This window comes from Artemia sp. Qi Xiang Cuo, chromosome 4, assembly GCF_049724085.1.
Source record: "Artemia sp. Qi Xiang Cuo chromosome 4, ASM4972408v1, whole genome shotgun sequence".
Lineage (NCBI taxonomy): Eukaryota > Metazoa > Arthropoda > Branchiopoda > Anostraca > Artemiidae > Artemia > Artemia sp. Qi Xiang Cuo.
Genome location: NC_142797.1, coordinates 41436058 through 41452797, shown reverse-complemented (window position 1 = coordinate 41452797; position 16740 = coordinate 41436058). Strand labels below are relative to the sequence as shown.

Sequence of the window (16740 nt, the reverse complement as noted above, 5' to 3'; positions counted from 1 at the left end):
GGTTTTGGATTCGGCAATGTACAAACATATAGGCTATCTTTAAAACTATGCACTTTTATGTATTTGGGTTAACTCCGTTCAAATTATATCCACAGGGCAAAAATATTAAGAGTGTAATGTCATTTTTGAACATTACAAGGGATAAAGTATAGGCAATCAGTAAATAAAAAAAAGAAAAAAAATCCATGAAAATTATAGGTTTCCACTTACGTCAACCGAATTCATAACCATTCAGATTGATTATATAATCTAGAAGCGCCATTGTTTCTTCTACCAGTCAGGCCACCATTTCGTAATGTTTTTTGGATATGGCCTAATAACTACTAATTGTATACACATAAGACAAACAATCACAATTACACAAATCAAATTATATTTAAAGCAGTTAGCTTTTCAAAAAGAAATACATAGTTTGCACATACCCCAAAATAATTTAAAAACGCCAACTTGAGCAGAGATAAAAATATACAGGCTTTACCCAACCAAATCCGTACATATTCCTTTCACCACCAGAACACGGTCTAACTACAGACTTGCTAATAGTCCTCCGTTTACCTAAGTATATGCAACTGGAATTACTTTTATTGCTTTAAACAAATCGTTCTTTGGTTGTGCCTTTGTAGAGAAACTACTAGTAACGTTGTTGAAATTCATGATGCCATCTGTTGAAATCAATATGAAACACTACAACAGAACCGTTGCTCAAGCCCACAAGAATAAACCTGCAAAAGAACAACATATTTACTCAAATCAAACCAATCCCAGTTTTACATCGGAGAGCCAAAGAAAAAAAAATCACTTTTTATCTATCAAGCTGTACTGAGGAGGCCATCCAAATGCCACTTTCCAGACGCCACTAGTCTTTTGCCTGCTTCAGTCACCAGGTTTTACACATCGCTTGAAGAATTCAACACGTGGCTTTATAACACCTTTAAAGGGCCAGTATCAGATAGATGTGCAATTGCAAAGAAAGCCGTTTCAAGTACTTTGGTTTAGGATTCTCCTCTTTTAGGTAATTGGGAAGAGCTGTCTGTCTACGTTATTTTCTTATCGCCCTAAAATATGATGGTACAAGGAATAAAAACTACTCAAATCAGTTGAATGGATGACATTCAAAACCTTTTGTTCTGGTTTGGTGGAGGTAGAGCTTACCTTACTTTCCTAATTCTAAATCCTCCGGAGGGCTACCTTGTGAGTTTCGGAAGACCCGGTATAAAGCAAAAACTGGTAAATGGAAACAGATCTGAGGTAGGAATTATACAGAGGGGTTATAAAGCTGTATGGAAGGTTTTTGGACTCCCAACTTCCTAATGCAGGATGTCCAGATCTGAGCGAAGTGCTCCAAAACAGATACGCTGATAAATGAATTTCTAGGAGACGGAAGCTGTCTTGTTTCAGCTTCTTGATATTTAAAGTTGATGATATGGAGATGAGGGTAAAGGACCTCTGATTAGTACATACACAGTTTCTTTATCCTTACTGAATTGAAGCTGAAACATCAGACTATTTTTCATCCTCCAGGAAATCCGCTTGAAGGGACAGGATTTAAACAATACAGGCAACCAAATATATATATATATATATATATATATATATATATATATATATATACATATATATATATATATATATATATATATATATATATATATATATATATATATATATATATATATATATATATATATATATATATATATATATATATATAATCATTATTATATATCATTATTATATATAGTCATTATCACCTTCAACTACATTTTATTGAACCTTTCTTTTACATACCGTCATCCCAAACTAATAGGAAATCACATTCATAGAAATAATATGCACTAAAATAATTCGAATAAGTATGGCTTATCATACGCAGAAACAAGTCCGATCGCTTGAGGGAGGGGCCCAGATTTCGATTTTTTTTTTTTTTCTAGCTGCACCACAATTTTTCTTGGAGGAGGTGTAGTCCTTTGGAATAACCTTGGGAGGAGGGAGGACCCCGCTCTAGGTGCATTTACGTGTTACATAAATACTATGTTGATTAGCCACACATTTTAATCAAACCTACACATGGAAGGGGAAGACGAGAGGGACATAGGGTCGAACCCCTTCCTTTATCCAAGGTCTAAAACACTTTATAAAAATGGAAAAATATGGGTTACCTGCCATGATTTACAAACAAAAACCATAAAGTGGGTAAAGATTCAGAATTCGTCGCCCGACTTTTCCCAATTTATGGAGAAATTCCATTTCGAACACTTTTATTGAAAAACAAACACCATAAACGTATTTCCTAGTTTCTTTTCATATCTTCACATAAACACTAGCTAGCTTCTAAGAATTTACTTGTGTTCTTCATACCAAACAAAAAGTCTTTCAAATTGTTCAGTTGTGTCATTAAGTACACCAACAGTAAAAAAAAAATAATAATAATAAAAAGAACTAGATTTTCAATTCAGAGGGGAAACGTATAACATCCTTTAATAAACTGTAGGGACGAAGTTGAAATTTCGAGATACTTACTTCTGGTCATGAGAGAGAGCCAGAGATTTGATCGGCGCTTCACAAGCAGGGTAAGCATAGAGCAAAGCTAAAGAAAAAACGCGCCAAACCTCCACAATACCTCTAGCACCAGCAGTTATCAAATATTCACCATCGCGGGTCAGCAAAACACACTGAAATGAAAATAACAGTAACAAGTTTTGAACAAATCACAAGCCTATTTTTAAAATGCATTGATTAAGTTTTGAATAAGAAATCAAAATGATGTTGAGGGGGAAAATGATGGCTGGCATGACGAAATACACCGATCAGAGAGAAAGTTATACCAATAGCCAAACAACGGTGGTAAAACCCTATGAAGAAACCTTTCTCGACCCTGGTATACCTTTAGCTTACATTTACATAAGTCTGTCAACCGCCCCTCCTCCTTCACCGATAAAAACCAATGAAAAAATACTGAGATCTTCTGCTTCAACATACCGAAAAATCTTCATTTCTTTAAAGCTGAACATTTTTAATTGAAAGAAAACAGAAATCAAAAATCATCAGGCTCCTCTGTCGGAAGAAACAATTTCAATGGTAGCATAAGCATACCTCACCCTTTCCAGCGTCTTAAATGTGGTCTTTCGGAAACGTTCTTCCCAATCATATGACAATTTCCTCCTGCTCAGGTGGAAATTATCATATATGGGAGCTTTCCTTGCCCTAATGTCACTTAACGTTCACCGATGCCCCCCTCCCTGCACGTGTGTCTCAGATGAAAGTATGTGTAAACACAATTTCCTGTCTTTAGTTCTACACAACGGGGGATATATATCCCCTTCTGTCACATAGGAACACAATTTTAGATTGATTCAACGGCCACTAAGTTTCATTTATATCGCTTTCCGTGCTACAGAATACAAAGACATTACAAAACTAATTCACTATGTCTCTTTTCATCATTCAGAATATAAAGAAAATGCAGATCAGGGTCATATCATAATTTTCGTACCAAAGTGTCCCGAATTTTCAGGTTTCCTCTAATATTTTTGATCCAAAGTCCCTGATTTCGTTTTTTTAACTTTCATTCAAGATGTATGTCCAGAAAGAAATAAGTAAAGTGACACTAGCAAAAGTACCTGTCTGCTGCGAAAATAAAACTGTAATTAGTCGCCTTTTCTTTGGTACGTGATAAGAATCGCTGTGTAGGCTGCAGTGCTCTTAACTACAAGACAATTTCCTATGAGAACATGAACCAACACACCCAAAAACTCAAATGTTCTCTGTCTACACCCAGTATTTACCCAACAATTTGATTTTGAGTTAAAGATGGGTCTCTCCTAATCTTAATTTGGCGAGCCCAATGGCGAATTAAGAACTTTTCTACCGGCTAAAATGTCTGAGATACAACTTAGTATCTACTAAGGCAAAAATAGAGTTCACCGGTATTCCACAGGCGAAACCTAGTACGGACCTACTAGAATCACAAAACCTATTATCAATATCCAGCAGAAAATTGAGCAGCAAAGACGGGAAGAACACGAATTTCGAGAGACCTATTAACGAAATTCATCCATTTCTTCTGTTCCAAAGAATGAAAGAATTACTTTTTTTTTAAACTGGAAATACCTGTCAAATACTAGGCATTGGTAGAAGAGGGTTGAACTGTAAAACAGTGGAATACAAAAATAGTCAATATAAACCTAAATAATTTGGATTGAATTTTATTTACTTAAAATATTGGCATGTAAACTCTGTGATATATTCACAGAATTTTTTATAGGACTCTGACTTTTACTTCAATATATGTAATCACACTGACGAATGGACTCCAAATAATTTTTATGCAAAAACAAATCCTGCACATCGCATGAACAAAACACGGCATTCTCAGCCTCAACTCTGCTTTCCCCAGAAAAATATAAGTTTCTTCATAGAATTTGTATTTAATTCTTTATCTCTTCGATTTCCATTCTAGCACTAAAAGAAACATTGCGTACACGAATTTAAGATACTGGGTGAAATTCGAACATAGAATGTTAAATTCCTTGCCATGATTTTTACAAATATCTTCACTTCTTAGTATTTCCCTAATCTGTCAAAAGCCTGCATATCATGTACATCATTTGTTCTTAAAAAGAAAACTAATTTGAAGTGTGTCACTTCTTCCTTTCTTTTTTTAGTTGTCATACTTTTTCAAAAACGCTTGCAATACCCTTTCCTTGCATATGCGATCTACTTACACACTAGCTCGATGTACATCTTGTACACTAAATCGGCATATGGATATTATACTTCTAACAAACAAGCTTGGCCTTGGTAGAACTTTGGAGCAAGAATATATATTTAAAAAACAAAAACAAAAAAACTTACCGAAATATTATCACCATGCGATTCATGCTTCAAAAGTTGACCAATGACAGTGCTAGCAACAATATGACCTTGTGAATATCCAACTACAGCAAGGCCCTCTCTGCTCAAGCTTACCGTTTGCGGGTCCGCGACTCCAGAGGGGACGGGTAAAGCCCGAAGTAAATCACCAAAAGTTGTATGAACAAGAACGTGACCATCTGAAATAGAGTTTGTTTTAATCTGACCAAGGAACAGGGGTGTATTTTGTTATTGGTGGTTGGCCGAGAGTGGCGCATTATTCGTCTCTTGGACGTTTTTCAATATGAAATTGACCATCAAAATTGACTGATTTTTGTAGTTACAAAATTGTCGAAGAATAAGACCAGGAACAATGAATATTCCTTGTCAAATAATGATTGTCAAGTAGCAATATACCACTTTTCTGACAACTTGACTACCTGATGGAGTTCATTGTTTAGAGGCAAACCAGGGTTGTCGATGGCGCTGGTGGAAATACTAATTAATTTCATTTTGGATTTCAACTGAAAACTTCAAAATGTAAGTTCACAAAAAAGCTTCAGGATAATGACAATGAAGGTTAAGCTTTCTGATTTCTTTTCTATTGTTAATTTAGAGTCAAATAACCTGTTTACTGTCTGATGGTTTCAAGATTATATCAACGAGAATGCAAGTTTTTAGCCTGACTGAGTTTAGCTGAATAGTTTAGCTGATGAAGTCAAATACGCACAATCAGTTAAACTTATGTTAACAGGGTGTGAAACATAAACATAAATCTTAAATCACTTATAATTTGCTTTCAAAGCCCTTTTCCAGATCAAACAGTCTACTCCTTCTACAACAGTGATATTATTCATCCCACTAGAGTTAAGCACTATAAATAATATGCAGAAGTTTTTGCATGATTTTGTAAAAAAGGCAAAACATTGAATAGGGATACACACCCTGATTAACGTTGGGACAATAAGTTATGCATGGCCAAGAAACGCCTGTGCAACTTAATGCTTAATCATAACCATTGATGTTCTTATTCTTTCTTCAACGGGATCACTCTTCAAATATTTTGCTTTACTTTTTATTATTGCCATCTTTTGCCAGGAACGACATAGTAGAATTGTTTGATTTATCATTTTGAGTGATGGTACATGCAGCTTAGAATTTGGAAATCTAGTACCTCTACACAGTTATAAACGAACTGACTAGCTAAATATTTAACTTTTCCCGCTTTTGAATATCAAGAGGACCACCTAGTAACCCATGGGTAAATCCTTGGCTCATGTAGCTTCTCAAGCCTTTGGCCTCGCCTTTCCCCAATTTTTATGATATTTTCTTTTTACAAAACTTCAAGCTACTAACTGGAATGAATACCTTAAATGATTATTGAACAGCCTTACAACTTCAGTTTACAAATACGTATTAACATTTTGGAATTTAAATATAATTACTTGTTTACTTTCTTTACATATTTGAGATTCTAGATGTACTGATTAACGAACAAACGAAACAAAAGTTTGAAAAACAGGCAGTGGGCGATCATATAGTCCAATTAATGTTCACCCTTTTCCCCTTAAAGTATGCTCCAGACTTAATTTCTCTTTCTCTCTCTCTCTCTCTCTCTCTCTCTCTCTCCTTCTCTGTCTCTGTCTCTGTCTGTCTCTCTGTCTCTCTGTCTCTCTCTCTCTCTCTCTCTCTCTCTCTCTCTCTCTCTCTCTCTCTCTCTCTCTCTCTCTCTCTCTCTCTCTCTCTCTCTCTCTCTCTCTCTCTCTCTCTCTCTCTCTCTCTCTCTCTCTCTCTCTCTCTCTCTCTCTCCCTGTCTGTGTCTTTCTCTGTTTGTCTCTCAGTTTAATCATGATTGTCATATACAGTCAAAATCACCATGCACTCGGTAAGACAATGTTCTTAAAAGGTAATAGTCAGCGCCCGAAATTTTTTTTACAGCAAAAGGCGTAAGAGTTCAGGCATAATCCACTCTCTGAAACCAGCACCTCCAAAATCAAGGCCTTATCTGGAGGAGCGAAGAGCGGATATCTAGTCTGAACCCCTTTCCCTAAACATAAAATATTAATTATAACAACGCAAAAGCTATTCAAAATAGTTTTGTCCCAATTATAGCTCGTATTCCTTGGCTTTTATGAAGCAAACATGCCTCTGCAACTATATAGTTAAAGATCCACTACAGTGTTCTTAAGAAGAAATTTTTAATTTTTGCAAAACCTTAGATGTACCCTTTCGAGTTGGATACGAATTTAGAGATAATTAGGCTTATTAAATTGACCAATTTGACCATTGGCGCCCATAAGCTGAATTTTAGGGGGGGGGGGGCTTAGCTGGTCTAATCGGCACTTCCAGTGCTGTATAATAGAAATCTCAAAACAAAAATATAAAATATAAGGCAGCATCATTCAGCCAGGGGGGGAGGGGGGCTGGAGCCCCCTCTGCCCCCACATATGGGCGCCCATGAATTCGACAGTATCTTATGTGTAAGAAACAGAATAAAATGAAGACGAATAAAAAAGGGGCTAACCTTGTGAGCCACTGACTACTAATCCCATCTCTGCTGATACAGCCAAACAGACAATTATCCTATCATGTCCGGTCAGAGTTGCACGTGGAGTAGGTATACCTCCTTCACCCATTATAGATTGAGACCTTGCATTCCAATGCCATAGAAGAATGGTACAATCTTCAGATCCCGATGCGATATAGCAATCAGAGGCTATGTTGCACTCGGAGCGGGCAAGACAGGTTACAATCCCATGATGACCAAAAACAATTTGCTGGATTTTGGCTTGTGTATAAAAAAAGTAGAGATTTATTTTGTTATAATTAGAAAACCTATTCACAATCAAATTACAAAAACAACGCAGAAAAAAAAAATAACCCACGACACTAAACAGTGGAGTGTAATGTTTTTTCCTAGTTTTGAAATCATTTAATGGAATTTTACATACAAAAATAGAAGAATTGTTATGACATAGCCAAGACCGTATCCAGGTGGGAGGGGCTATAGGGCTTAATCCCCCCCCCCCCCCGCCTCCCGAAATGGGTATCCAACTCGTAAAAAAGTAACAAAAATGAATATAAACAAACTTTTGAGGCGTTTTTAAAATAATTTTTTGTAAACCCCCCCCCCCCCGAAGAAAATCCTGGATGCGACCCTGAACATTGCCTTTTGTGCCACACAAACCTTGAATATGTGAACACGTAATCAAAAACAGGCTATATTGCTATTTTTCCTTAATGCTCCCAATTAAGTCCCCCCCAAGATACCTAGATACAGAACACATTAGGGCCGTTTTTTAGCACTAAGATCTTACAGCTAAGATCTTTCATCTTTATGCAAAGATTATCGTTTTTTTCTTCTAATCTTTGTTCTAAGATCTTACAGCTCACTGATGTTAGCAAAATACGTGAAAGACGCCATCTTTCTGCTATATAGAACTGATGAGAGAACTTTATCTACTCATCATTGTTTTCAGACTGCTGGTCAGAGCAGAATGATGGAAGATGTTTGCATAAAAACGACCAAAGATGTAAGATCTTAGTTCAAAGATTTCACTTTTAAGCGTTTTCTGACAAAAGATGTAAGATCTTAGCACACTGATGAGTGAAAAAACAGGGCTATTAGCACAGGATATGCCGCAATATTTTCAACGCAATACGAGGAAGGGAAAAAATTCTACAAAGAACCTACCTGTTTCAGTTGAAAATATTCGAAAGGTTCGATCCCAGAACCCGGCAGCGATCACAAAACGGCTGTCAACTGTGCAGACAAAGCAGGATGGCTTGATCAACACTTTTTGACTAAAGCCATCACCAAGATGCCTTCTGGGAATGAAACCGCTCACATTTGAGGTTGTTGCTACAAAAAGTAAAATCACGAATTTATTGTATTAATTTAAGTAATTTAACAGTAATTGAACACATTATTAGCATATTTTTACAAGATTCACACGAAAGATCGCTTATCCTTCTGGTAGGTCTAGAATGCTAGATTAGCGAGGACTGACACAAATAATAAGCTTTACCAGTTTGGGACAAAACAATAGCTCTGCTAGAGTAAAGAACAGACTGTAGATTTAAGAACTATTTGTCATTTGAGCCTCCCATTGAACTTAGCTATACTACATACAATCAAAATTAGCATTACGACCAAATATAACCATTACTTCCACTACTACCATCTGTTTTAATTTCCTAATACACGTTAGAGACATTTATCTTTATTAAGTCAATCATATTTGCTATATTGGCGCGTTGTACATAGAAACATTTGCAAAGTCTAAGGGTAGTCGTTCATGAAAAGAAAAGTCACAATATAACCTTAACCGGATCTACCAAGACTCAAATTAAGCTTTCACAAAGCTTTCAAGATAAGATTCACAAGCTTTCCTTCAGAACAGAATTGAAACGTTTTCACATAAAAATATGACGCTTTGCCGTTTGCATAATGGCAACTCAATTTTTTATTGTTTTAGCTGTAATTTTTTTTAATTGCGCATGTGAAGTAAGTGGTGGCGTTTCATCTATTTCTTTTCGATAAGAAAAAAAAACTTTTTAGACATGTATAGGAGGTGCAAGCCTAGGCGTGAAAAAACAAACAACTTTTTCATGCTTTATTTTATGCAAAATATGTTGGAATAAAAGAAAACCACGAGTTTTGATGCTTCAAAAAGCTCTTTTCGTTACAAAAAAAAAGAAATTAGCCACTATTTTATTTTTCTATTTCTTCCATACGCAAATAAAAGAAAAATTAGTAATGTCTGGCTTTTTAGATTTGGTCTATAAGTTTTCTAGACATTACTTCGAAACTATGAATTTTCATCTAAAATCTTTATTTTTCACATTTAATTTTTATGTATTTTATTTAGTCGAAAAGGATCTAATTTTTCTCTTTGTTTTTTTTTGGATATATGAGCTACAATAGCTTTAGATTTGTCAATTAAAAACGGTTTTTGACATCCAAGCACCATTGCCCAACAGGATTAAATTCAAGGGGGACATGTGCGACACCACTTGTTACATCTTATGAGAAGAAAAAGCTAGTAACTAAATAACCACTTTTTAAGGTCTAGTCCATATTCCATACTAATGTAGTTAGTATTCCATACTAACTACATACATATTCCATACATACTCCGAAATGTTTTTTTACTCGTAAAAACGTAACAAAAATGGATATAAACAAATTTTGTATGCGTTTTGAGTTTTTTTGTGTAACCCCCCCCCCCCCCGAAAAAATCTTTGAGTAAAACCCCCTCCGAAAAAAAAATCTTGGGTACGGCCTTGCTATTTTCCCCGTTAAAATTCTGGTTTTAAATTCTTGACAGCTTAAAGCTTCGCAACATCCTAACTAATAAGGGCATTATCACAAAGCGAAAGGCATAATGACTACAAAAAGAAATAATTAAATTCGTCACCTTGAAAAAAATTGTACATGGTAAGATGACATATCCATTTAACGCATTACTATTCTTGGTTTAGACTGCTATTAGGTAGACCGGAGAATATTATAGGATAGAAATCTTTCATAACACAAAGGGCCACGTATAAGGCTCATATCGTCGAGAGTGACTTACTTAGTACAGGATCCATTGTTAGAGGTAAGCTGTTCAAGGCGGCCTGGGATGCGTCTGGGAATCCGGCTCCCTGACCTGCTTGTCCTGCAAAAATGCAATTCTTTAGCGCAATTTTTTTTGTAACATATCCTATGCGCATGTTGAAATACAAAGCCACAAGGGGATTTTCTTACATTTAGTAAGCTTAAGGGAAATGGAAATTTCATGGGGTGTAAAGAGGGAGGCGTTGACTAGATCGGGATAGAGGAGGAGCGTGCGTAGCAGTGTTGTTCTCGGGCGGTTTGGTACTGCGGTGAGTTTTCAGTAGTAGTAGTACTAAGCTTCTAGAATGAGCTCCGTCATTTCATGTAAAGAACTCATGTTCTTAACATAATGAAACGCGTAATCAACCACTTAGATTTCAAAGGGTTTGAACAAAAATGCAATTATTAAAACCAGAAATCAAATGACATAGTTCTCCAAATTATTTAATTACTGGTTCGTTCGTTTGAGTGAATGAATTTTCTTTCATTGTCCAGTCGCTTGCTAGTATCCTTCGATGGCAGTTCTAAGGTTTTTGGATTTTGCGACAATCCCGGATATTGGTGAATGACTCGCTTTTGGTTGTTAGGATTTGGTTTTAATTCTTCTAATTTTGGCTTTAATTGAATTTTATTCATCTTTTAATTTCGGTTTTTTATTGGTTGTCATTAGTTTGTTTTTCTACATTGACTTTCCGCATTTCCTTTTGGTTTTTTCTTTGTCTTTTTTGACATTTTCCTTAAATATTTTTTATTGTTCTCGTTGAAAAGGAGAGGCAGGGGTCCTTTCGAAATATTCGCTTTGTTTTTTCAGCACTTTCGTTTAGCCTTAAAAGGCCCGTTTTGGTTCGTTTTTTCTTTATATTATGGCAGGCCAAAGTGATTTAAGAAATTATCTTATTCATGTCAAGCATTTCACTGTGTTTGCGTACATACTAAGTGTATAGTATATATATATATATATATATATATATATATATATATATATACATATAATGTATTACGGTAATTACTTGGCTTAAAAAAAAAAAAAAAAAAAAAAAAAAAAAAAAAAAAAAAAAAAAAAAAGTCTTCCTAATTAACTAACTGAAATAAATGAGCACTTGAACAAGGTCTAGACCCTACTCATCCATCCAGTTCCCCAGGACAAAACAGTATATCCAATTCGACAATCCGAAAATCAAGTCCAAAATAGAGCAAAATCAGCATCAATAAGTATACGTCAATGTTCCGAAACCAAGCTATAGCACCTTAAACCTACAAAAACATTATATTCCCAAGGTGATCACCACATATCAGGGCTCATCAGATGAAAACTCATTGCCTAAATGGGTTTCGGCGCTTCAAGTTCATTACCTAGGCAAAATGAGCACGCCATGCCATAATCTGGCATACCCCTATGTAGTGACACCTATGGAATAATCATAAACAAAATCCAAAATATCCAAAAAATAAAAATATATACCCCAGAAATTTTTTTTCAAGCATCCTTAACCAACCTTCAAATAAGACTGATAGCCAAACCTTCAACCGATTGAAATACAAATAACTAAATAACACTAGTCCTCCCCCGGAACAATTTCACTCTCACTAAAATTCTAAGAATTAAATTCCAAATATCATACCTTGTTCTTTACCATACGTGTCGCAACCAACGCTAAACTACCTGAAAGATAAACCAAATTCATTCAACAAGTTACCTTAAAATATCATTCAAGATTTTTTGATAACTTTTATTATACTTTTGTTAAATCTGATTAAACTTAAAACAAAGCTTTTCAAATTGCCAAGCAAGTATATTGGCGGAAAAACCTCTTACGAATAGCTTCTTGCTAAATAATATACATCTATTTCTAAAATCGATGTGATTAGTACAAATTCTTGCATATCTAAATAGTTGGGAAAAATACGATGAATATGATCTATTCGAATGAATATTACTTTTTGGAAATGAAAAATTAACTATTTCAAAATTAAAATCGTCTGTTTTATTATAAATATTAAAAATTATTTTATTATTAGGTACCACATTAATCTCTAAATCTAGAAAATGGTCATATTTGCCATTTCCATTACTGGATTCCAGCTTTAACTCTGGTGGATATATTTTACTTGAAATCTCTAAAAAATTTGAACAATTTATCACAAGAAGGTCATCTAAATATCTTTTATTATTTGAGAGCAAATACTTTATGTTACTTGGATTCTTTTTATCCGTCATATAATCGTATTCTAAATAATTTAAAAATAGGTCCGCTATAACTGGACTGGTATTACCCCCCATAGGAATTCCATTACTTTGATTATATAGATTACCATTAAATTTTATATAAGTATTAAATAGAACAAATTCTAGTAGATCAAAAATCATATCTAGGCTATAACATCTTGAGCTAGTGGTACTATTAAAATAATTAGTCCATCTCGCCTTCTTATTATACGCATCAATTTTTAAAAATGGTAATAAGACAAAAGAAAAGCTTTCTTAATAATCTTTTTTAAATTTATAAATACTAAATTAATGGGTAAATTTGTATATAATGTAGTGAAATCAAACGAGTCCACTCTTTTGGCTGAAGCCAAAGCAAGAGGGTCTGTTACTTGCAGCGAATTATTAACGCTCCAATTTGGATTAAACTTAAAAAAATTTTTAATTCCCGAGCAATATGCCTCAAATTTATTTTTAATTTCTCCTAAAATACACGACAGGTCAGTAGCCGCAACTCTGGTCGGGCACCTTGCTGCACCCGCAATAAAGCGTGGTTTCGGGGGATTTTTATGAAATTTTGCCGTCCAACATAAAAATGGAAAATTTTTATCATTATCATTAACCTTAATATTAAATTTTTTTAAAAGTATATCCTCTATTCCAATCAATAGACTATTATTAACATCTTGAACCTTTTTATATGTATTTGTTGTACTAAGCTCCTTTGTTAAAACATCACAATAAAGCTTCTGACAAATTATTACAAAATTATTATTCGCTTTATCAATGGATACAATTACAAAATCCCTCTTTATATTATCAATCGCTTGTTTTATCTTAGAATTAAAAAAAACAACATCATTATCATGCTTATTTGTCCTCTTATATATCTTATTTTTAACCTTATTAATAATTAAATTTTTCAATTCTGGAAACTATTTTTATTAATTATCTTTTTTTTGCACTAATTATCGGTAAAAATTTCTAGATTATTATTTAAAATCCTAAGCAGATTCGAGGGTTTTAGATGATTTGAAAGACGGAATTTAGCCCCCATTTTCATTATATTCTGCAATTCAATTTGCTTTACTATTGTTAAATCACCTGTAATAATATGTTCGTAAGTTGGATTAACAAATGATAACAATTGGTTACACTTACAAATAGGATTCCAATTACTATCCATTTCAAAATTCTTGAGTATTAAATTATAATTAAAAATCATTTGTCCTATCATTTTTGAGAAATTATATGTTATAATCGGATTATTCTTATAATTTAAATTACTAGGAAAGGCCTGTTTCACATCAGCCTGGTTTAAAATTCCAGGTAAATTTATATCTTCTATTTTTTTTACTTATAAAAGTTATAGGTAGATATAATCTCTTCTCCTTATTAACAGTCTTATCAGACTTTTTATCTTTTGAAATACATTTAGTTCTAGCTAGAATACATACTGTATCATAAATCAGTTTAATTTTTGAATTACATGGTGTTTTATTATTTATATTCCAAAATAATTTTATTAAATTATTTTTTGATACCGTAACTTATTTAAGCATTTTATTATGCTAGCCATACCATTAGACTCAAATAGTTTGCATAATTCCTTCAAATAGATATCTAAATCTATATTCTTTTTTCTATTATTTTTCCTATGCCCTCTTGATCGATTTTTACGTTTTACGGGATGATTAAAAGAAGGATGATCCATTAAACCATTTATACAATTAACAACAACATTAATTAACAACAACAATTAACATATATATATATATATATATATATATATATATATATATATATATATATATATATATATATATATATATATATATATATATATATATATATATATATATATATATAAAACTTTTTGGGAGAAGGAAAAATTCAACTTTATAATTATTTTTTCCGCTCATATACAAACATAAATTAAAAAAAAATATGAAAACAACAATTCAAAGGTAAATATAGAAAAGTAGACACTCTGTGAGAAATGTTACACAATATAAACAACTGCTTCCTAGATTAAAAAAATGGATATTTTTTTAGTGATATCGTTTAAATGAGATTTTCAAAATCGTCTTGGTTTACTCCATTAGAAGCTTGAAAACTGAGACTTAAAGAGCCCCTAACGAAATTTCATCAACATTTTCAAATACACGCGACAACCACAATATGCTCCAGGAGAACAATTATTACAAGAAGATGTTTCAGGAAGGGAGGACCAAACTAGAGAATTAATGATACCCTCAAAACTCTAAAAAAGGAAAAATGGGCTGGCAACAGGTGAGGCCCCTGATATTCTCAGGTTTCCCCAGCCAATGACATCCTTCAAATGAGCAAGAAAATTTAAGAATAAGAGTGTCTTACAAAATTTGTATTGGTCAAACAGCATTTTTACAACGTTTTGTAGATAAATTCTAGTCCATAAATACATTTTCTTTGTGTGTCTTCCCCCCCCCCCTCTTCAAGAACTTGACATGTGCTTGCATATGCAGACGATAATTTATTTTTTCTCTTGGAAAAGAAGCCATTTTCGGTCCCGCATTGGTAGTTTTAAGACACGGGTGACTGAGCTATGACTGAGCTAGGGAAGGTCTATTTGAAATTTTTCACGTAGTGTAAAAAAAACTGTTTTTAAGTTCTTTTGAAGAAAAAAAGACTTCATTAAGATGGACTTATAGTAGAAATTTGAATCTCAGAGTTTTGGACCAGCATTATTAAGCTTATATAGCAAAATTAGCTTCAATAAAAAAGAGTGGAAAAAAAGAAGTCCGAGTAAAGAAATGTCGACAGAAATAAACAGCTACAAGAAACAAGAACTTTTCTCCAATTCCACCGTCGCCATAGTCCCCAAGTCTAAAAATTCTAAAAAAAAAAACAATTGACATTGATAATACCTTGACAAAATTTTATTTTTATTTTAATCCTTATCCACCTTACCAGCTTTTTTTATTTGAGCCTTAGCTCCTTTTTCGTTAGAGATAAAAAAAAAGGATAAAGATCATCCAGAGCTACTGTTGGTGCATAGGGCGTCGAATCGACGTTTCAGTAGATGGGGCTTTTTTACAGGGACAATGTAGCAAACCTGTCGCCCAGCCTTGCTGTGGTGGAAATCACTCCCTGGGCCAGTATTGCCAAGTAGGATGTCGATCCACTGTGCTACCACAAGCTCGTTTTCAGTTAACGAAAAGTTTCAAAGAAATTACATTAAATATGTAGAAAAACAACTAGATAACTTTTTTTTAAGCCAAAGCTCTCTTTTATAAAGTTAAATGCTTTGAAATTTGCTTTTGTTGACTAAACACATGCTGCAATTTAAAAAAAAAAAAAAAAAAGGGTGGGTAATATAAAATGGTGGTTAATTAATGTTAACATCCTCCATTTTTTACGTGGATTTTTTTTTCTATATGCCTAAAACAAACAAAAAACAACATTAAGAAAATTAAAATATTATTTCATTGAAGAAAATCAGCAAGACTGCAAATTAGATGCGATGACTGAAGCTATCCACTTCCTAATCTCCAGGAAATAAAAATGTATGCGGGCTAAAAAAAATACTAAACAGGTAGCATCTAAGTCACCTAACTGATATCAATGTTTCGTCAGACTCTTAAAAGATACGATTTCGTTGCATTTTTTATCCCTGAGATACCCCCCCCCAATTGTACCATGTTCCTAGTAGAAGTAAACCACGGCCTTTCCACACTTTTGACAGTATTTCTAAGAAGCACTTTAACTGTGAAAAAAGAAGAAAAAATATTAGAAGTGTATGTACGAAGCCCAATGGTCGTCTTTGGTACTGACGAGGAGGAATAGTAATATGTACCGATAGACTATACGAGATTCAAGAATGAAAAGCTATAGAAATGATGCTATAAAAAGACATACCGGGACAGGCAAATTCACAAGGGAGCTTCTGACACAATATAGTGACGATTTCCCCTAGGTTCAATCCCGCTCTCTAGGGCTATAATGAAAGAAAAGTTGAGATGGTTAGGGCACATTGTGCGGATGAAGGATGACAGATTGCCGAAGATTGTTCTTTTCGGCCAACCGTCTAGGGCTAAACGGT

At 33.9% G+C, this 16740-nt stretch overlaps 1 protein-coding gene across 1 annotated transcript in view; it reads right to left on the bottom strand.

Moving 5' to 3' along the window:
- Positions 1 to 356: 356 nt before the first annotated feature.
- rg (A kinase anchor protein rugose) overlaps positions 357 to 16740 on the bottom strand; it is a 334338-nt gene continuing 317954 nt past the window's right edge. Inside the window, exons 41-46 of the mRNA XM_089088303.1 lie at positions 10431 to 10514; positions 8546 to 8713; positions 7376 to 7639; positions 4855 to 5051; positions 2521 to 2672; positions 357 to 722 (exon numbers count right to left, since the gene is read on the bottom strand). Coding sequence (XP_088944429.1) covers positions 632 to 722; positions 2521 to 2672; positions 4855 to 5051; positions 7376 to 7639; positions 8546 to 8713; positions 10431 to 10514 — 956 coding nt within the window. The 3' untranslated portion in view covers positions 357 to 631. The remainder of the gene's footprint in view (positions 723 to 2520; positions 2673 to 4854; positions 5052 to 7375; positions 7640 to 8545; positions 8714 to 10430; positions 10515 to 16740) is intronic.